Here is a 21,651-nt window from a genome sequence, read left to right as displayed (position 1 = left end):
CACTTTGGAGATGCCAGGAAAAAGCCCACTGCAAAGCAGGCGAGGGCAGGTCTCCTGCAGGAATGAATCCCACCACCCGAGGGAAAACAATTTCCCCAGGGAACCCCTTCCCTAGCATCCAAACCGCTGCTGCTTTTAAAGAAAATTGGTAGCCATGGCTTCCATACGGGCAAAGGCCGTGCAGTTTCTGCGTGGCACACGCCACACACCCAGTTTGGTTGTTAGCACTGCTTGTGCTGAAAAACACCACCACGAGCATCCGAAAGCTATTAAAGAGCTTGGAGCTCGCCCACAGCTTCCCCACCTCTGACCTCCGCTGCTCCTGCCCCGCCTGCTCGCTCCCTACCCGCAGGGGATACGGCCAAGCCCTTAAAAAACACACCTAACAAAGGCTTCACCGGGGCTTGAAAGACCCTAGGGACCCACGGTTTGGTCGGTGGTGTTTGCCCCTCTCAGATCAACCTTTGAGGCTGCTACAAACATGGGCTGGTGCCTGCCCTCTGGAAGGATCCGGCCGCAGGGTTTGGGGCAGTGGGGCCGGCAGGGGCTGGGCTGACCTCTTCCCGTGGAATTTCACCCAGCATTTTCTGCAGCAGGAAGAAAAATCCTCCGAGAGGCTTTGTCTGGCTCCAGAAGTAATGTGAAGGGCCCGGGGCTTTGACAAATAAACATCCCGACGGCCCTGAATGGCTCCCAACCCTTCCTAGGAGTGGGCGGCCTGTCCAAGACAAACGGGACAGGGGGTTTTTAAAGCCTTGTGATTGTGTACGTGGAAGAGAGCTTCTTTGTTTCCAGGATATCGGGCGAGTAAAACCTAAATGACTGAAAAGGGGAACTCGTTTTTATTTGGTTTGCTCAGAAGCACTTTTTTTGGGTATGTGCTGTCAACCGGCCGGCCTCAGGCCCGCTCGCAGATGTGCGCAGAGCTGCGAACTGCCACCACTTTACCTCTTCACACAGCTCCCCCTGACACTTTTTAGCACTTTAATCTAACCCCTGGGAAAGGAGAACAAAACACAAGCTCAGCCGAATGCCAGCAACCACAAGGGCTTCCTGTAGGTGCCCAAAGTGCCTGCTGCATGAGCCTCGTCGCTCTCAGCACAGCTCGGGGACCCACTGGGGCTCTGGGCACGAGCACGGGGCTGGGCGATGGCTGAGCAAACTCAGGGCCCTGCTGTGCTGTTGGGATGTGTTTATTTGGGAACGGGAGGAGAAAGTTATGTGGGAGTCATCTCCCACCTCCACAGACGGCGATGCTGGTGAAAAAAAAAAACTCTTTGCAGCTATGGGGAGATGGGAGCACTATTCCCAGCTTGGCTTGGGGAGCCCTGACCATATTGCTCACCTGCTGACACCCTTCCTTGGGCACTGATTCTTGTCCTGTTGCCCTTTTCCATGAAGGCATCGTGAGGGCTGGGGGCCATATTCTGCAGCCTGTAGCTCCAGCACTGTGGGACCCAGCACCATGGGGCCCAGCACCATAGGGCCGAGCACCATAGGACCCAGCACTGTGGAACCCAGCTCCATAGGGCCCAGCTTTGTAGGGCCCAGCTTTGTAAGGCTCAGCTCTTTAGGGCCCAGCTTTGTAAGGCTCAGCTCTTTAGGGCCCAGCTTTGTAAGGCTCAGCTTTGTAGGGCCCACCTTTGTAGGGCCCAGCTTTGTAGGGCCCAGCTCTGTAGGGCCCAGCATTATAAGGCCCAGCACCATAGGGCCCAGCACCTTGGCCCTTTGGCCAGCTGCAGGCAGGCAGCTGACAAGTAGGGAGATTGCATGGGGTGAGACGAATGCCCCAGGAGGCTCAGGGCTCACGTCGTGCTGCCTTTAGGTTTTCTCCATGTTACCCCATTAGAGTGGCTGCAGGACCCAGTCGGGGCGGGTGGTGTTGGGTGGGCGCAGATGAAGCCCGGGCCCTGGTTCCCCTTCCCGCTGCTATTGATCTGCATGTGTGCAAACAGGATGAGTCGCCGGGCTAGAAAAGTATAAATAAAAGATATAAAAAAATAAATAAAAATTACAATAAAAAAGGAACCCAGGACAATAACACATTCAGAAAAAGAAAAAGAAAAAAAAAAAAAAAAAAAAAAAAAAAGGAAGAAAAAAAGGGGGAAAAGGGGGGAGGAAGGGAAAAGAAAAAGAAAGAAAAAAAAGAGGAAAGTAAAAAAAAAAAGTGCGTTTCTGTCCTGCTCCCCCCGGCCCCCCCCGGTGCCCGCCCCCGGCCCGCCCCGCTCCGCCCCCCCCGCGCCCGGGGCCGCCCGCAGGAGGCAGCGGGGCCGCGGCACGGCCGCTGCCAGGTAGGGCCGGGGCCGGGGGTGGATTTTGGGGGGCGATCGGGGGGTCGTGGTCCCGGGGGGAGCCGCGTTTGGGGCCGGGGAGGGGCGGGGAGAAGTGCCTGGGGTACTTTTTGGGGGCGCGCAGGGATGCTGCCGGGGGGTTTTGGGGTGCGGGGGGGGGGTCCCCGGTGTCCTCCAGCCTCTCCCCGTGCCCCAAGGAAACTCCTGGCACCCTGACTCCTTGCTGCCTCCGCTTCCACGAGCTGCTTGTCCCGTGGGGCTTGGCCGCAGGCATCGCATCCTTGGGGGGCTGAGAGTGGGACCCCACTCGTGGCACCCTGCAGCGAGCGGAGCCTCCCCACAGCGACCACCCCAACACGAGTTTTGGGGTGCTCAGCTCTCCGGGACGCGTGGATCCCACTGCCAAGTGGGGTTGGACCGTGGTCGGGTCGCTGAGGTCCATATGGCAGAGGTTGGGTGCTCGGAGCACCCAAGTGCTTTGGGTAGGCGTGGGGTGGTGGCAGCGAGAGGTGGAACGGCTGCAAGAGCAACTCCAGTGGGCTCGAGGCGCGATGCTCACCTCCCCAGGGGTGTTCCTACACGGGGCTGTCTCCGGTGCCCCCGTTCAGGACACGCAGACAACCCTCAGCGCACTGCTGTGGGACATGGCACCTCCGGGATGCGTTTCCTTTGTCCGCCGGCTAACCCAGAAATCAAACGCGAAGCTCCGAGTGAAAGGTTGAGCATCCAAAAATCCATCACATGCAGCGCAGGGACTGCGGCGGAGGGCAGGGCGGGGGGCAGCCCCGGGGGAAATGCCAGCCTCCGCCTGCGCGCCCGTTTCGCAGATGTCCCAGTTCCTCGCGTTCCAGTCGGGATGGGCTGGGCGGAAAAAATCTGATCTCTTCCCCGAAACGGCCACGCAGAGGGGGGAGCCCGTGCCCTCAGCTCCGTGATTGATTAGCTGTCGCTTTGGCTGTAATACTTCAGAAGTAAAAACAGCGGCCAGAATGACGGCCTGGGGGGTGAGCGGCTTGCTGCCTGAGAGCTTGCGGTTGAGGGGCGATCGGGTGGCGGATAAATTAAAATAATCCTGAAACCGGAATACGAAAGTGAGCGAGCCTGGTGCTGTGCTCACGGGGGCCCTCCCGTTCCCCGCTCTGAGAGTTTCCAAGTTATTTGTGAACAGAAAGAGCAGCGACAAGCCCCACAGCTGGGGGAACCCGGGCCGTGCCCCGCTGCTTCGGTCATGGAGGTACAGATCCCTCTGGCACATCGCAGTGCCAGGGATGCTCCTAGCTCGCAGCACCTCTTTGTGGCTCTGGGTCCAAAGCAAAGGGAGCAGCCAGCCCCCAGGGACGAGGGGCAGGGACTCGCCCTGCACACCACCCGATTTTGGCACTGGGAGCAGCGAGGTGCAGGTTTCGGTCGGTCCCGAAGGACACAGTGAGCCTGGCTGGGGCGCGGGAGCAAAAAGTCCCAGCTCCAACTTTTCGCACGCGGCCGTCTCCGAGACAAAGCGCCGGGGAGGAACCAGATGCAGAGAGCTCCTTCTTAATCCGTATTTATTTTAGGCCTCGGTGGAATTAATGTTTCCGGAGTCTGCAAGTCCTACGCATCTGAGGTTTCACATGAAAACGGAGCTGGACCGAGTTATTACGATAATGCGCTGCCAAAATGAAGGGTTGCTGGAGTCAGAAATGTGAAACACGGGGTGGCTCCGGTCTTCTGAATGAGCTTGGTTTAAATCTATAATTTCAGCCCATTCCTCCGTTGAACAGGAGCCTCAGCACCACCGAGGGGAGCGGCAGCGTGAGCTGGGACAAAAATCCCAGCGCAGAGCCCTGACTGCTGCCCCCCTGCCCGGCCGTCCCCTGCTGCCCCCATCAGCCTGCAGAGGGGTTTCCAGTGACCGGGGTCCTGTGCAGCTGCAGAGAGGGTTTTAAGATTGCTCTGGGTTTAAGCACCCCGAAGCTGATGGGATGTGCTGATGGAGGGACCTTTATCAGCGCCAGGCAGAACAGAGCCCGGCTCCACAGCTCGCTTTGGGCAACCACAAGTGTTTGTTTTTTTTGTTTTTTTTTTTGTTTTTTTGAGCTTTCTCAGTCTGGGGTTAGGAAGTGTTATTTATGTATCGCTGCGGGTTTGTCCAGTTCCACAAACGCAGAGTTTTCATCTCTGACTAAGCCCCGAGGGGAGCGGATGCAGCAGGGCACCCTCCCTTGCCTTCCTCCGCCCCCAAATCTGGGGGCACCAAATCTTAGCCAAGCCGAGGACAACCCCGCTGGGTTGCTACCAGCTTCTCTGACCCCGTGGATGGCCACACCTGGCAACAGGGCAGCGAAGGACAACGTGTCCCTGGCCAAGGAGAAGGAAATCAGCAGCTTGGGCAGGGCCAGAAGCTTCCAAACTGGGGGGAATGAGGCAAAAAGAGGAAACAGGAGAAACGAGAAACTTCCGAATTTCTTTGCCTTCTGGCTTCGGAGCGCTTCGGATCCGTGTTTTCAGGTGGTTTTCTCTTTTTGGGGTTACCTGGCTCTGGGAAAGGAGTCCACAGGTTCAAGGATCGTGATAAAACCATGAGAACTGACCGAAGCCTTCCTGAGACCGCAGCTGGAGCGAGCTGAAGGTCAGCTAGCAGAGGTTATCAGAGCAGGGGATGGACGTGATTGCTTTCCCCTGCTGGTGAGCCGTAGAAGAGGGGGAGCCGGGACATCTGATACTCCCCGTCTCGTCCTGAGCCGTCCCTAATGGAGGTGCTGGCAGGGAGCTCGCTGCAGTTATTAAACAGCTTAATCAAATCGGGATATCCGCACCTTCCCTGCGCTGTGGGACAGGGTGCCTGGGGCGGCTCGGCGGGCTGCACGGTTACGCTGGAAGCGATTGGGATGTTCCATAAGTGGTGCTGGGTGAATTATTTGTCTGCCGGCCATCAAGCAAGGCAAGCCGGGCCTTCAGACTGCTTTCTTTTAGTGCCACGGAGTTTTTGGATGGAGTTCTGAGTGGTCGCTGAGCTCCCTGCCACAGCATCCAGCACCCCGGGGCTGCGGTGGGCCCGGCGGGGACAGGGAAGGACCGGGGGGTGTTTTGGGGACGTCTGGTTCCTGTCATCCCTGGGAGCAGCCGACACAGGCTTGAAGACCTTCGCCAGTCCCACGGGGATTGAATCTGGAAGAAAACGTGGGTCTGATGCGTGTGATTGCAACGAGGAAACGCTACGAACGAAAGTTTCCTGCTAGGTCTTTTGAAAAAAAAAAAGCCCAGTTCTGTGTTACTTTAAAACTGCGCAGAAATGCGTTTCTTTCCCCGTCCTGCTGCTCTGTACGGTGAGCATAACCAACAAACCCCTGTGAACACGCTCAGAAAAGATGTGCGAGTGTAACCAAACCAGAGGAATCCGCCCCAAAATACTTGCAGGAAGCACTCAACAGCGTGCTCCGAAGCTCGCTTGGAGCCCTGGGCGCAGCAGCCGGCTGCGCGAGCAGCGCTGCGTGGCGCAGCGACGGTGGCGGCGTGGGAAGGACGGCGCTTGGCAGCCTCCGGGGCTCGTCCCGCGGTTCTCGAGTGCAAATTAACCCGTCCGTGCCTCGGGGAGAGCTCGCAAGGCCGTGCTGCTTCCGTTTCTGCACGTTTCCTGGCGGTTTGGCTTCCTGCAGAGGCAGAGCTCTGCTTGTCTTGAAGCTGTGGCTGGTAGCCGCCCGCTTTGCCAGCCCCGCTCCGGGCATCCTCTGTCCCAGCCCGTTGGCATCCTGGGTGTGCACATGGATGAGGCTCTGCCTTGAAAAGCACCAAGTTTGGGCAACTTCAGTGCAAAAGCTGACTTTATTTCTCTGTCGCCAGCCTGGGGGGTGTCAGCCATTCAGCAAAACCCTACAGAAACCCCAGGGTTGCGGGATGTGCACCGGCACGAGCCGGCAAAAGCACGCCGTGTCCGCCCCAGGGGCCGGCTCCCCACCCCAAATTAAGCTGGCACCCGTACCCCCGATGCAAAAAGGTGCCTTAATTTGTCTGGCCCCAGCAGCACGGGGCTGTGCCCTTGCCTCCCTGTAGTCACCACTCGCCCCGTCCTGCTCCGGTCGGCGGCGCCGGGGCTGCAGCAGGACTGATGGCACCGCCGAGCCCGCTGCGGCTGCTAATCAAGAGGCTGCCTTTTAATTGTGGCAGCTGCTTGCGCTTCCCCGCGTGGCGCCGAGCAGAATAACTAATGCCTTCAGCCTGTGGAGAGCCAGCCCGGGGCGCAGCCTGCAGCATCAGGTACAACAGGAGGCGTTTCGTTCATAATTGACCTTTTTTCTGCATTATTTTGCCTGGTAAGGGGGACACGCCGGTGGTCTTTGTGGAGCAGACTGAGCGCGCCGTGAAAAGCGGCTCATTTGATGCAGCAGGCTCGGGCTGTCCTCAGGAAGGTCACGGCGAGATCGATGCGCCGGGCTGCCGGAGAACGAAACCCTTTTTTTGTGCTCCTTGTCGTGAACTTGTGTTTGCTTTTTCCAGCAAGGTCACCGCTCAGCTGACCAACTTTCTAACAACTGGAGCCGCGCGGCTGCGGCACGGCGCGCTCAGCCCCTGCCCGCAGCGCGGGGACGGACCCCGGGGAGGGCGGCACGAGCAGGGAACGGGACACGCCGCCGTGCTGGCAGACGTTCCCCTTCTGCAACAAGGTGCGAACGCCGCTTGCTTGCTGCAGTGCAGGAGAAAACGCCAAGCAGAGCTGAAAAAGAAAAAAAAAATATACGTTGTGTTGTGGCTAATGAGGCTGTGTTAACGCGCCGCGCAGCGGGGGTGAGTTATCTGCTTGCTGTAGTCGCAGGGTTAAGTGTTGCTCGTTTCAAACCAGCAGCAAGATGCTCACAGCGGATGAAATCGGTGTCTGTTCGCCTCTGCGGCTCAGTTAATTTGCTCTGTAAATCTTGCAGGCTGTGGGTGCTGCTCTCGTCTCTGCTGGCGTGCGGGAGGGGCTGAACGGCGAGGGAGGGGTGCAGGGGAAGGAAGGGTTAAACGTGGCTGCAAAGGGCACAGCGCCACTGCGAGCCATGAGATGCCTTCGGTCAGTACTGCTGCCTTCTTGATTTCCCTTTTTGTGTGTATATTTGTGCTGCCTTGAGAAAGGGAACGCCTCAAACCCGGGCTGGCCGTCCCCGCTGCCTTTCTGCCCGGTAAAGCTGAAATTCAGCGCTGCAGCTTGTGTGATGCTGCCTGCCCGGAGAGCAAAGCAGTGTCCTTCAGGGGAGAGCCAGCAAAACCCAAAATCTGGCCCAGGCTCAGCGTAGCAGGACGGAGACTTACTAGAAAGTGCTTCCTCGAGTCTTGGCCAGCTCCTCCGGACTGGTGGCAGTGAGGACGAGCGCTCCCGGAGCCAAGGGGGTGAGAAGAGAGGGTGAGGACACCGCCGTGCACGAGGACACGTCCATGCACAAGGACACCACCATGCACGAGGACATTGCCATGCACCAGAACGGGCACTGAGTGCCCCAGGGGGGTCAGGGCACTGCTGCTGCTGCTCCTGGACGGCTCAGGGGGGACGTGGGAGCACCAGCAAGGCTGCCAGGGATGCTCCACGTCCTGTTCCGAGGTGATTTTGGAGTAGATCGGTCAAAAGAGAAAAGTCGTAGCAGCGATTTGGACTGCAGAGTTGGGACCCAGCCAGTTCATAAAGGAACCAATTAGGTGTAATTATCTAGATATTAAGAAGCATCCTATTGCCTGGCTTTTTTTTCCCCCCCTCCCTCTAAGTAAACGACCTAGAGGACTGAAATGTGGCCGGTTGGACTGTAGCTGGGGTTCCTAATTGCTCCGTAATTGACTGCAATCAGAAAACTTAAAAAACAAACATTCGAGGAAGAGATTAGCGCTCGTTTTTGGCGCCTGCTATTTATTGGCAGGAGCCAGAAGACGTTGCCTTTCACAGCAAAAGCGCTGTTAGTTTGGGAACACACCAGGCGTCTGTCGGTCTGCGCGGGGCTGGCTCCACGGGGCAGGAGGTGCCGGCCCCGGAGGTGTTCCCGAGAGCTCTGGTGCTCTCCTTGCCTTGGGGACCCTCCAAGTTTTCCATCTAGGCTATCAACTGACCGTGAGCTTGTCTGGCGTAAGGACAGAGCCGATGGCTCCTCTGACAGGTTCTCCTCTCTCCAAGCATCCATCCCGTGCTAACAATGCGGTGACGGCATTTTCCCGGCTGGTCACTGTCGTAGTTAAAAGCTCATTAAAACACGTTGCCATTAAAAAGTCATTTCGGTGCTTCCAGGAGAGAATAACAGCAGCAGCTCTGTACTCTGTATACCATAGCCATTTACCTCGCCGTTTCCATCAGGAGCTACAAAAGGAGCTACAAAATGCAAAAATGACCGTGGAAGAAAAAGAGAATGGGGAAGACGCAGGCTGGAGAAAGCCAGCGAGGCAGAAAATGAATTCAGACCCTGCGAGTTTGAGCAGAGAGCTCTGAAATGAGCAGTCCCAGTGACCTTCCCAGCTGCCTGGCCAGCCTGGTGCGGGCTGGGGGCTGCGTGGCCCTGCCCTGACATTCCCTGGGGCTCATGGATGTGCTTGGACAAGAAGCCTTCCAGCTGCCAGGTGACCATCGCTGGCCTGGAACCGTGTTAAATAAAATCTCCAACAGAAAAACTCACTTTTTGCCCTGTAGCAGGAATAAAGGCAGATCTCCACCTGAGGATCCTCCCTGATGGGAACGAAATTTGAGTTTCAGCGCAACGTGGCGAGGTCTCATGGCCTTTTTTTTTTAATTTTATTTTAACATTATTTTAAAATCTTTGGTTGTTAAGCATTTCTTTTTAAGGTGACAATCCAGTCACTTCTGTGTGTAGTTTATATCCCTTGCTGTTTTCAGAGGAGATGATACCTCACATAGGATATATACGTTGCAGACTGCATCCAGCTTACAGCAATCAGCGAACAGTCCCTGTTCCACCTCTCAAACCCAACCAAAATTCTCCTAAACACCTCTCCATTCTCTTTCACAGCGAAAACCACCCGTAATGTGGGGATATTTCATCAGAAGGAGCTCCCCGGGATGTGGCTGCGAGTGGTTCCCGCTGGCGAAGGAGCTATTGATTCGCGCACGCTTGGAAGTGCTGAGCAGGCACAGCCAGGCTGCAGAGCACAGGAAGCGAGGGGGGGTCCTGTGAAGAAGTGGAAGGCTTTAAGGATGGATTAAGTTCAGATGATGGGGCTTTTTTGCATTAAAATTATTTGTTTCTTTTTTTTTTTCAAGGGCGAACCAGCTCATCTGCCGCAGCTTGTCAGAGGATGGGGCACTGACAGCCTGACCAGACCACACCATGGAGAAGACAGATGGTACGGCTGTCACAGGGTGTTTGTTTCCTCGTTTGTTTCTTGACAAACCCACACCAAAAAAAAAGAAAAAGAAAAAGAAAAAAAAAAAAGAAAAGCCCAGAAGTAATTTTCTTACCAGAAATACCGTAGATTAACTGTTTTCTGTAGATGCACACTAGGGCCAGGAGTATCAAAGCAGGGTTTGTCGTGGTCATCTCCCTCCTGCTCTGAACACTTAATTCTTGTTATTTTTGACGTACCAGTTTTCTAAAATTCAATCTTTTTTCTTTTCCCCATGGTTTTTCAGCGACCGGCCAGCCGCCCCAGCCCGACGGGGACGGGCAGCAGCCCCGAAGCCTCCCTTACTCCGTGGAGACGCCGTACGGCTTCCACCTGGACCTGGACTTCCTGAAGTATGTGGACGACATCGAGAAAGGGAACACCATCAGGAGGGTCCACATCCACCGCAAAGCCAAGCAGCCGAAATTCAGCACGCTGCCCCGAAACTTCAGCCTGCCCGAGAACGGCTCCCGCGGGTACGCGGCCGCTGCCGGCCCGGGCTGGCTGACCACCTCGTGCCGTGCACAGCGCAAGGCATCGCTGGGGGCAGAGGAGACCCCACGGCCCCCCGTGCCCGGCGAGGAGCCCAGCTACCGTAGGAAAGCCCTCCTGGCTGAGACACGGCGGCACGCAGAGCTGGTGCGCCGGGAGGATGAGCTCCAGGGGCGGCCGCAGCTGCTGCGAGCCTCCAGCATGCCCGCGGCGCTGCCGCCCGGCCAGCACCCAGCTGGGGATGGGTATGGGACGTGTCCCCTCCGGTCACCCTCCCAGCCTGGTGATGGTGAGAGCTGCCCAGACAGCACGTTTGGTCCCACGCTGCGTTCACCCAACGGCATCGCCTCCAGCCTGCCCCAGGACTCGTCCTCGCAGCAGCAGGAGCAGCCGGGGAAAGGCAGCCCCGTGCGGGAGGGCTGGCACGGGGATGTCCCCAAGGAGAGGGCACCTGTACAGCCCCCGTGGCAGGGCCAGCACGCTGCAGTGCAGCAGCTGCAGGTGGTGGTGGAGAGCAGGGCTGAGGAGGGTGATGTTGCCGATGTGGTATCAGCCTCGCCGGGTGCCCCTCGGTTTGCAGAGGGAAGCACGAGCCCTGGGAGAGTGGAGGGAAGCGTGAGTGAAATCGCCCCGAATGTGCCGAAGAAAGATGCAGACGGGGGTGCCCGCACTCAAGGGGAGGAGGAGCGGGGAGGAGAGGCAGGAGAGCCTGGTGGGATCGCTGCTCTGAAGCAGCACATTGCCACGCTGGAGGAGCAGCTGAGCAAGAAGAAAGAGGAGCTGGAGCAGATCAGAGCGGTGTTGGAGCAGCAGGATCATGAGATCAAGGAGAAGGAGAAGAGCATCAGGTTCCTGGCCAGCTCCAAAGCCCAGCTGGAGGAGCAGCTGTGCCGGGAGAACGCGCAAGCAGCCTCGGCACCATCTGGGCAGCGCAGCAGCACGCTGCAGTACTACGATGCTGCGGTGAACACTGAGCCCTCACACGTGAACGGCTCCAAGGAAGCCCACGACAAGGGTGTGAATGTAAACATCCCGCTCTCCACCAAATCCATAGGGTGTGGTGTGCACAGAGTGGACAACGTGAACTCACCGGCCGGGGAGGTGAGTGCTCAGGGAGAGCAGGGGTGGGCAGGTGGTGGCACGGAGGGAGCTGGACATTTCGCTGAGCTCACAGAGACCGAAGCTGACCTGGAGCCTGGCCTTCACGCCCCGTGCTTAACTGAGCTGAAGATTGACGAGCACCTCAGCGACGACAACCAAAACCAGAGAAATAACTACGATACCCAGGGTCTCGCTGCTCATGCAGCGACTGCAGCAAGCTATCGAGCAACAAAAACTGACTCAAACACAGGCAAAACCAGGGCAGGCTTTGATGAAGACAAACCTGAAGATGGGATGGAAGATGACGGTCACCCTGACCACAGAGATTTCCCTGCTGTTGACCCCATAGGCCAATACGTAAAGAAAATCCAGGAGCTGCTGCAGGAGCAGTGGATGTGTTTGGAGCACGGCTACCCCGAGCTAGCAAGCGCTATCAAACAGCCAGCCTCCAAGCTCAGCTCCATCCAGAACCAATTAGTTAATTCCTTAAACTCGTTGCTGTCTGCCTACTCTACGCAGAGGCCAGCAGATAAGGAGAATTCGAACACGCACTATCAACAGTTGGGTAAATAACATTGGCATGGGTTTCAACGTGTCCGGGCTGAATCTCTCCCCATTTTAATGGAGCGTCAGGCAGGGGCAATGCAGTGGAGCTCAGAGGTGTGACTGGTGGCCAAGAGATCAGAAATAGCCCCTCCTAAAAATGTGTGCTTGAGGAAGGCGAATCTCCGCACTTCATAAGCCATGCGACCTTAAAATAAATAAATTGAAAAGGAAACAAAAGCAAGTAAAAGCTGTGGCTCAGTCATACACAGGATCGCTTCCAGAAGTGGCCGTCCTTGTGGCTGTCCCACCAAATAACCCCGCTTGCCATTTCTCTCAATTGGACACCTCAATTTGCAAGCGTGCAGGGATCAGATGCGCTGGGGTATATCAGGAGTTCACCAGAACCAGAACCAGTTCAAGCTAACTGAGCAGCTGGGCTGGGAACAGACCTGTCCCAGTCACACAGCTGCTCAGATCGAATAATTTTAGCTTATATGAAGCTGAGAAGCCAAAACTGAAGGCTCCCTGTTCACTGTCAGAAGGACCTCACAAATAGCTGTGACCTGTAATAGCAATACGTAGTGAGACGATTCAAACTCCGATGGAAGGACTCATCCATATAGTATTATAGGCGGGGCTGTAACATAAATATTGGGAAAAAAAATATATTACAAGAGTAAAGCCTACTTATATTCGCAGAACACATATATAATTCCCAGTCACTTCCTATTCCCAGCCACCTGAAGAGGTTTGAGACCTGTGTTTTTAAGGTGTCAGGGCAGGTTCAGGTTGTGGCTAGATGCATCAGCTTTTTTGCAAAGTGTAAAAGGAACCTTATAAGATGAAGTACTAAGATGCTTACGGTTACGATTTGTAGTTTGTTGCTACAGGTTGGGAATAATCACTGATAATTATGGCACATCTGCTTAATTAATCTGTTATTTTGTATTTTGCTAGAAACCTCTCCAACCACAAGTCTTAAATCTATCATGAAAAAGAAAGGTTATGGTTTCCATGCAGGAGGCAATGGGACCAAAAAGAATCTTCAGTTTGTTGGGGTAAATGGTGGGTAAGCATCCGCTGAGAAGACAAAACTGCCTTTTAACATGTAACGTCCTCTGTATCGCTGAAGAAGTCATTCTTTTTCTCCTCTTTTCCTCTCCAAACCTCTTGATTAAAAGGCCATTTGAAATGGAGCCTCTTTTCTCCCTTCTTTAACCTGATAACCTGTAAGTAACCCTGTAGAAAAGACCAGGACCTTGGTGTTTTCAGGGCACTGAGAGACTTCTCTGGGGACTGAAGCTCTGCACACCAATCTTCTGGGGCTTCATCCAAAACCCAGCTGGGTCCATGGGACGATGCCCACTAACTTGGGTGGGTTTGGAGGAGGTCTGCATTGCCTGGGTGAGCACCATGCCACTAACCTACCCCTGCACCCCAGCAACGGCCAACAAAAGTTGGTTCTGGGAGAGAGAAAAAATGATTTCAGTAAACAAGGAATTGTCCTGGGGCGAAGGAGATCTGTATTTTAGTTTGTGCTCCAATAAGCACTTCCCTGTGTATCCAGTACCGAATTTGCTTTGGCCTTTGAGCTAACTGGAGCCAGCAACACGTGCTGTAGATGTGGCTCTGATTGCAGCACGGGCACCTCTTCTACCAAGAAACCCTTGTGCTGGCATTGGAGAGGGCGGAAATTTCACTTTCCCTTCCCTGAGCACACAGCTGTGCGGGCAGGTTTAAATGCTGGTTGCTGCTCACAGGCACTTCCCCACCCAGTTTCCAGCTCTGTGGCTGCTGCTCTTGGTTTCATCAGGTTTTCCTCACCCTTGTTGAGTCGAGCTTCTACAAACGGTCACTGACACGGGTACAATGGGTAGTAAGTAGAGGAATCCTGATGAGTTTGAGAGGTTTTAGGATCCATCAGAGTTAAATGTTCTGTCTCATGGAAAATACTATTGCTGTGATACTTTCGGACAACCACGTGAGAGGTGTCTCTAGCAGGGCTACCTGAAAGGTGGACTCAAGTCCCTGCTGGAGGAGCAAGCATGGTTTTTGCCTAGTGGTCTTCAAGTTTTCCACCCCTAAACGTGCCACCCACCCATATTTATCCTGGTGGGTGGGTGGCACGGAGCCCTTGCCTGGCCATGCTGGGGCTGCTGTGGTGGCCATCCCTTCAAACCAACCGGGCAGTCCCTGAAGTAACCTTGCCTGCTGCTAATTAACCGCTTCTATTGTGTTCCTGCTGCCTTAAGAAGACAAAAAGACTAACCCCAGGTCTGGCTGTGGCTCTAACCTTCTAGCTTGTGTATCACGCCGGGCTTCACCCAAGGCCCATTGGAGTCAGGGGGTGTCTTCAATGAGTCTTGGTCAGGCCCTGTGGTTGCCGATGGGAGAGGAGTGAGTAACATGTGGTGTCCTCAAATAGCTACGAAACGACCTCCAGTGAGGACACGAGTTGTGAAGACAGCCCATCGGAGGGGGACGTGGAGAGCGAGACAGAGAGGAGAGCTGGCGGTTTGGAGCCCACACAGGAGGAAGGCGGAGGAGAAAGCGAGGGGGCTTCATCGGGGCCCTCCTCACAGGAGAGACATGAAGATTGTGACCGGCAGGAGCCTGCGGCAGAAGCAACGCCTGGTGCTGAGCACAAGGCTGACAGGTAACCAGAAAGCCAAGAGTGAGCGTGCTTTCCATGGCATTTCGAAACCCCCAGGAGGTACGGCGCTTTGTTTGGCCACTCCAGGAGGGCCGGGGATGGTGCTTCATGTCCTCAGTGGAAAGGCAGTTGTTGGCTTCTGGAGACACGGGAAAAGCCTTTTAAAGAGCTAAATATTTTCTGAGTTACTACACAATCTAGTGGGGATTGATTCAGGCCCAACAGTTGATTGTGGAAAAGGCGGAGTGAGTCATATTTGGTGAGAATTAGCTCATTTCTCCCTCCTCAAGTAAACTTTCTAAGTCAAGTGCTTTGCAGATTCAGGGACAAAATTTCTTTTTCCAGCTTCAGGATTCTTGTGAAAGATTAAGTTCGTACAGATATGAGACTCTGGACTTAAAGACTTCAAAAAGTGCTTGGCTTTGTATCTGAAATCTGATTCAGGTCAATGGGACAAGCTGTGTCCCTAAAACTAAGTGTTTAAATAAGCGTTTAAAGCATTCAAACCTAAAACAAGCATCATCCTTCCCACTTCAATGCCACTTGCAAGTTCTGCTTCATGTTGGGCTTACAAAAGTATTTTCCCTCTAGATGCAAACCCTCGGAAGATTTCCTTGCTGACTGCCAGCTGCTCAGCCAGCACCTCTCAGAAATAAGGACCACAAGCGACAAGCATCTGGTACAGATATTTTTCGATCAAATTTCAAATGCAGTTCCCACTCTGTTATGTTTAATGGATAAGATTATCCATTAAACGGTGCATTGCAGGCTGTGCCCTACCATGGACAGCTTGGTCAGGAGATGGGACAGGACAACTCTGAGTTGGTTCAGAATAGCCAAAAAGAAAGGGGGAAAAAAAAAAAAAAAAAAAAAAAAAAAAAAAAAAAAAGAAGAAGATGAAAGGTTTCTCTGATTGCTCATTCATGTTACCACAGGAAATTCCTTTCCCCCTTAAGTTATAACAGCAATCACAAAACCACAAGCTAAATACTGGCTGGAGGATGCCAGAGCACAGGACAAAGTGGTGCAGGAGCCGGGGCAGCGGCAGGTTTGCAGGATGGCAACCCCTCTGCCCTGCTGGGAAGGGATTTTTAGCACCATGCTTCCAAATCCACCCAGAACACCATTTTCTCCCCCATTTTTCTCCATCTGGACAGCAAGCAGTTTGCTCAGCCCTTCTGAGAAGTGATGGCACAGGCTGTACAGACAGTTAGAGGGAGACTCCCTGTGACTAATTGGTTCCAGTGGCTGCTCATTAAGCTTTAACATATTTTGGACTTTATTTTTTAAGGGTGGTTCTCTCACGAGGTGCTTTGCTGTATCAGGCGGAGAAGGAGTGTCCATGGTCTGTGCTATGTGGGGTGCAGGCCCCAAACTGTGGCCTGGCTGCTCCTGGGGCAGGACAGCCCTGACCCACCCCTGGAGGGCCAGCGGGCACTGGGGACTTGAGGTGGTGGAGCAATTTTGGGGCGTTTTATTGCTTTTATTTTCATAAAAGGAATGAATTTAACAGCTAGGCTGGGTGAGGGATGGGTGCTTCACCACACAGTCAGCACGTGAGACACCGGGGCAGGCGGGGAGTGGGTTTTGGCTCCCCCAAAGCCTGGGGGTAAGGTGACGGTGGCGTTTGCAGCGGCACGTCCTCAGCACCGTCTGCCAGGAGTGGTTCCGGGTGTCGAGTCGCAAGTCCTCCAGCCCCGAGGTGGTCGCAGCCTACCTGCAGGCGCTGGGGGCCATCCAGCCGCAGCTCCTGGAGGCGGTGGTCAACCTGGCCGACAGGAATGGCAACACGGCCCTTCACTACAGCGTCTCCCACTCCAACTTCCCGATTGCAAAGCTCCTGCTGGACACAGGTAGGAGCAGCAGTGCTGCTGCTTGTTGGGTATGGGTGTGGAGGACGTTTTGGGTCGCTCTCAGTGATGGGGCAAGGTCCCACCGGTCTGACCGTGGTGGGCAGAGCCAGGTAGAGGGGTCCATCGATGCATGGCAAATGGTGAATGAGGTCCCAGGACCTCCTGGGGAGTCCAGTCAGGAGCAAAGGGAGGTGGGCTGGGGACCAACTACAACCTGCATGCCCTGGAGCCTTCCAGCAGACAAGCTTGGGGCAATGGTCCATCCAGGAGATGTGCTTGAGCAGGAGACCAGCAACCTCCTGCGTAGCCCATGGGTGTGTGTGAGGGTCCCAGCTGAGGCTCATCAAGAGCATTAAGGCTCATTAGTGTTGAGGGCTTTGGAAATGGCTCAGGGTTGCTGTGGGTAAGGGGTATGAATGGGATGGGGCACTGCTCGGTCCCTCCAGGGGCTCCCCCAGCATCTTGTAGCAGCCAGTGCCATGCTGTGGCTTGAAGCTGGGGGCTCAGACCTGAGTGTAACAAACCCCACAGCACCACAGGAAAATTGCATTTTAAACTATTGAACTTTCAGCTCGCATTGCAAAGAAAGAGACTTTCAGCTGAGAGTGTACTGGGGGAAAAAAAAATGCACGCGCTTTCAGAAAGAATAGACACTTTGGCCTCTTTTCATGGGCAAGACAATCCGTTAAATGTTAGGGAAATGGCATATTATCATACACATCTATGTGCCCATTGTTGTCACAGGCCTGCTGGCTTGTTGTCACAGGAGCTTGCCCTGACCCAAAACACGGGGAGCAGCATGCTTCTGGAAAGCATGTGCCAGTGGGATCCTTGTAACTGGAAACAGGCCCCTCGATTTGAAAAAAAAAAATAAATAAAGTGCTTGAGAACAGCACGAGAAAGGACTCAGTAAAAACTGCATTTTGCTGTGAAATTCATCCATATCTTCACTGATTAGCTGTGGAGATATCCGGTGGTCAGGCTGCCAGCATAAGAGCCTTTCCTGGAAATTAAACAGATTAAAAACCAGGACTGAAGTCCTAGAGTATAAAACACTCTAGGATTTTTGGTGCCGAGAGGCTCAGCACAGAGTGCTCCTCGCTGGGACACTCGGTGGCAATGCATGTGATGGTGCTGAGCTCCCAAATCCCTGTGGACGTGCCAGCCAGCAGGATGGAGCCTGGAAAATGCTTCCAGAGCTCCTCCGAGCTGACATTGCTAAACACCAGCAATGAGCAAAGCGTGGCAAGATGAGGTGTGCAGTGCCCTTAGGTGACCTTCACCTTTCTGCTGCTCCCTACCTCGAGGAGGTAAAACAAACAGCTCCACACCTGGTGAGTGCCCAGGGCATAAATTAATCCCCTATCATTTTTGTTTTAGGCTATAACTCGGTCATCAAAGTTAATTGAGTTGACCTCAGGAATTATAATTAAATGTAGCAACATACATACAAGTCGTTTATTGCTGTGCTCACAAGACCCTTAATGAATGGATATGCAATGCAGATAAGGCTCAATCCTGTATAACTATGGAAATTTCTGCTGACTGAGCTTTGGCTCTCGGTCAGATCCTTCCCCCTCAGTGCAGACAGCACTGCTAGCCTTTCAGCCACAGCCACCTTCCTCTTGACGCCACACATCGTGTGTCTCCCTTTTGCTCTCCCTTCCCTCTGCTCCCTCCTCTGGGTGGTTTCTGGTGGGGCTGAACCCTGCCCGTCCCTGCTGTGCCCCCCGCCAGGGGTCTGCCGCCTGGACCTGCCGAACCGAGCGGGCTACACGGCCGTGATGCTCACCCCGCTGGCGGCCGCCGAGACAGGCGAGGACATGGCCGTGGTGATGAGGCTGCTGAAGGAGGGGGATGTCAACGTGCGAGCCGCTCAGGTGCGTGGGGTGCAGGGGGTCTGCAGGGCTTGCGTGGTTGGCAGAAATGTTCCCAAACAGAAGCCGGCCGAGCTCCTGCTCATTGTTTATGACCACAATGGCCAAATTCCTGTTGTTCCCACAGTCGGTCAGGCTGGAAGGAGAGCCAGGAGGTTTGGCCGGAGGAGGCAGCCCTGGGAGATGTTTGCTGAGGGTTTGGTGAAATCTGAGCGGGTGGGCAGCGCAGGGGGCGGGTGCGGCACGAATTCAGCCTGTGGCTGAGCAAAACACGGTGGTAAGGGAATAAACCCTGTCACCATTGTGTCCCCAGGCACATCTCCAGGGGGTGTAATTCCAGTGGCTTGTAGTGAATGAGCCACAGGCTGAGGCTGAGAGGTAGATGTTGGGTAGGAGTTGCTGTTTCCCCAAAATTATGAAAGCAACCCCAGCTAAATTGCAGAGTGGCCACCCCATAGCTCCCTGCGAAGTGAGGCGAGAGCTGGATAAATATTAAGAAACAACAACAACAACAAAAAAAAAGGCTGAAAATTTTGCAAGCAGGGAGGAGTGGTTCAGGGTGGCCCTCAGGTACAGGAGCTGGGCCCGCTTTGCTGGCAGGCGGCCATTTTGTTGCAGATGCGCACCTTTGGGTCTCAGCAGTGGCAGTGCCTTCATCCAGCCCTGCCTTCAAACAGCCCTAAAAATTAGTGCAGGGCTAAGGTGAAGTGTCCAGCAGGGTGAGGGGGACCCATGGCTGGGACAAGCTGGGAGCTGGGTGATTTTTTGCTGCTGCTAAGAGCCTCTGTGTGGCCATGCTGCTAACAAGGGAGATGTCTGTTGCCAGTACCTCCTGACAGGCCCCAGTGTTATTTAATAGCAGAATGCGATAATATACAATAATGTGCAATAATAACACCAATATGTAACAACACATGGTATGAAAAAATAATATGCATGATTATAATACAAATGCAGTAGGCAGTACACAATAACATGCACTAGTATATATGCAACAAGAATGTGGTTTATAGTAATATATATGTGGTAATAACAGGTGATATTACTATATATGAAGTAGATATTACTATATATGCATTGTTATAACACCCGTGTGAGCGGGCAGCACTAGGTGTGCGGTGCTGAGCTGCGGGTGCGTTCACAGGGAGGCCAGACCGCCCTCATGCTGGGGGTGAGCCACGAGCGGGAGGACATGGTGCGGGCGCTGCTGTCCTGCCAGGCCGACGTCAACCTGCAGGACGAGCAGGGCACCACGGCGCTGATGGTGGCCTGCCGGCAGGGCAACACCGACATGGTCAGGCTGCTGCTGGCCCAGCCCGGCTGCCAGCTCACGCTGACGGACAAGGTGAGGCGCGTGCGGCGTGGTGCGGTCCTCTCAGAACAGCCCCAGGGCTGCACCCCTCGTGGGATGATTGTTTTGTCCAGGCTGATCGATTTTGGCCGGGGTTAATTGATTTTGGGTGGGCTGCAGCCACACGGGTTGGCTGTCTGAGCGCCGACCCTGTCCCTCCCGCAGGACGGAGAGTCGGCGCTGTCCCTCGCCCAGCGGAGCACCCATGGGGACATCGCCGCGCTGCTGCTTCGTGCCCAGCACGGCCCCAGCGCCTCTGCCTGACACCGAGTGAGGAAGAGGAGGCCGAGATGGAGTGGGACGGAGAGGCTCGGCTTCACAGCACCAAGGATCTAGCAGCATGCCGGGGTTGATGGCACTGGTGACCTGCAGCCATGCCTAGAGCCTCATTCTCCTCATTAACCTGCTTCTGTAGCCTTAGCCGTGCCTGTTGCCACAAGTGGCTCAAATGATGGTTTGGAGAGTTCAATTTCCAGATTGCCTTGTGTTAACGCTCACTGTGCTCTGCTCCGGCAGCCGAATCGAAGGAGAAAAGCCCGTTAGACAAAAAACACTTAGTTGTGGTAGCCTTAGGTGGCGGCTGGCCTTTTAATCAAGCACTTACCTGTATCGCATTTAACTTGTAAGTTTGTGTCCTAATATTTATTATTAGCTCTTCCCTGTGTAGAAGGTGGCGGTGATTAGTCAGTGTAGGTAACAACAAACACAAGCTGGATGGATTATGGGAGACACAAAATCCTATTCGTGTTTGCTTATGCGGGCCCGGTGTAAGAATTAAAAATTAATGCTGTAGGAAAATATTTGAGTACAGCAGACCCAAACACACAGACATTGTTTTGCCTGGATTCGTAATAACCATATGGCTCTAATTTTTTTCTAATTAAGCTCGAGCCGACAGGGAAACGTCACCCGTCGGCATGCGCGGAGCCCGGGCGCAGTGTGAGGAGCAGCGATCCCGGCCAGGTCCCTGCTGGCATCGCCCAGCAGCTGCGTGGGGTGACATGGTGACGAGTGGGCACGGTGCTGTGCTTCCCCTCACCCTGGCCTCAGCCCAGGAGGTGGGGAAGGATGGAGGGGTCTGGTCCCCTCCATCCAGCAGGTCAGCACCCTCTGGATGCTCCCTGTAGGGCCTGGATGCCGTCACTGTCCCCTAGCTGACAGCTCGCACTACAGCACCCTGAAGGTGGATCTCCTCTGCTGAAATCAAATCTGCTTTCAGCTGATATCTGGTGTCTGCTCCATTCTCACTGCTTCTATCATTGTTTTAAGGCAGAAGTGCTCGCCACGCAGAATGTCCATTTTGCCCCGTCCCCAGTGGAGTTACCTCCTTCCTGTACGAATAAACCCGAGTTAAACTTCCACCTGTGGTTGCTCCTGTACCTGCTACCCTCAGGGCAGCGCTCGCCGGGTGTGAGGCAGAAGGGATGGACAGACGTACAGGCAGACCTCCAAAAGCAAAAGGGGCAAGAAGGGAGCCCCTGGCATGCTGCACATACACACACTTCATTAAATCTCTCACTTTTTAGTGTCTTCAAGCACAGACAAGTTTTTTTTTTTTTTTCTTTTACCTTTTTCATTTACCCTATTTACTTTCCTGGGTGCTGAGCACCCGCTGCCCCTCCGTGTAGCTTCACCACAGGTCCCAGCCGCAAACAAAAATCCGCAATCCCCATTTCATGACCATTTCCACCCAGTTTTCCCTGTGGCTCTGGTGCCGAGGGGGTGGGAGGGATCCAGCACTGACCCCACCGCCCCCCAGCGGGAGCTGAACTTCCTGGCTCCAGTGAGGAACGTGGGAGAGCCTCCGTGGAGGACTGGGATTGCTTCAAGAAGAGCTGCCCGCCTGCAGGACCCCTCGGGATGCCGAGCTCACCCCCGCAATAATTTGGGGACAGAACACCCGATTCGAGGCGTGCAGCGTGGCTCTGCGCCAAGGACACGCAGCGGCTGCAGCCCTTCCCCTGCCTCCCCTCTTCCCTCGCGTTTCTGTCCCCGCAGCCCAGGCTGCTCAACGCGCGCAGCCCCCGGATGTTTATTTTCATTCCTCGGCTTTGTATTTCCTCCTTTCCCCTCAAACTTTCTCCCCGGGGGATTTCTCAGCCTGTGAGACGCTCCCAGGGCAGGAGCAGCCCAGGTGCTACGTAAAATAAGGCAAAAG

General features: G+C 54.6%; 1 protein-coding gene across 5 annotated transcripts; it reads left to right on the top strand.

Moving 5' to 3' along the window:
- Nucleotides 1–2,221: 2,221 nt before the first annotated feature.
- On the top strand, nucleotides 2,222–20,854 carry KANK4 (KN motif and ankyrin repeat domains 4). Of its 5 annotated transcripts, XM_084527034.1 has the most exons (11): nucleotides 3,090–6,682; nucleotides 6,765–7,052; nucleotides 9,499–9,581; nucleotides 9,868–11,778; nucleotides 12,717–12,828; nucleotides 14,185–14,415; nucleotides 15,004–15,091; nucleotides 16,046–16,265; nucleotides 18,003–18,145; nucleotides 19,287–19,487; nucleotides 19,659–20,854. In XM_084527034.1, exons 3-11 carry the CDS (start codon nucleotides 9,566–9,568, stop codon nucleotides 19,755–19,757), a joined length of 3,021 nt encoding a protein of 1,006 aa, XP_084383160.1. In that variant the 5' UTR covers nucleotides 3,090–6,682; nucleotides 6,765–7,052; nucleotides 9,499–9,565; the 3' UTR covers nucleotides 19,758–20,854. The 5 variants fall into 5 exon arrangements, with proteins under 5 accessions (XP_084383157.1, XP_084383160.1, XP_084383159.1 ...); XM_084527031.1 differs by lacking the exons at nucleotides 3,090–6,682; nucleotides 6,765–7,052 and adding an exon at nucleotides 2,222–2,291; XM_084527033.1 differs by having other exon boundaries at nucleotides 3,090–6,931.
- Nucleotides 20,855–21,651: the final 797 nt, after the last annotated feature.

The sequence above is a fragment of the Aythya ferina genome (assembly GCF_964211825.1).
Source record: "Aythya ferina genome assembly, chromosome: 8".
Taxonomy (NCBI): domain Eukaryota; kingdom Metazoa; phylum Chordata; class Aves; order Anseriformes; family Anatidae; genus Aythya; species Aythya ferina.
This window is presented reverse-complemented; position numbering and strand designations above follow the sequence as displayed.

What these genes read in the sequence shown, in the direction of transcription:
- KANK4 (XM_084527031.1), top strand. An exon ending in TTTGTTGGGGTAAATGGTGG is followed by an intron (nt 12,829 to 14,184) that starts GTAAGCATCCGC and finishes GTCCTCAAATAG; the next exon opens with CTACGAAACGACCTCCAGTG. An exon ending in CCACAAGCGACAAGCATCTG is followed by an intron (nt 15,092 to 16,045) that starts GTACAGATATTT and finishes TGGCGTTTGCAG; the next exon opens with CGGCACGTCCTCAGCACCGT.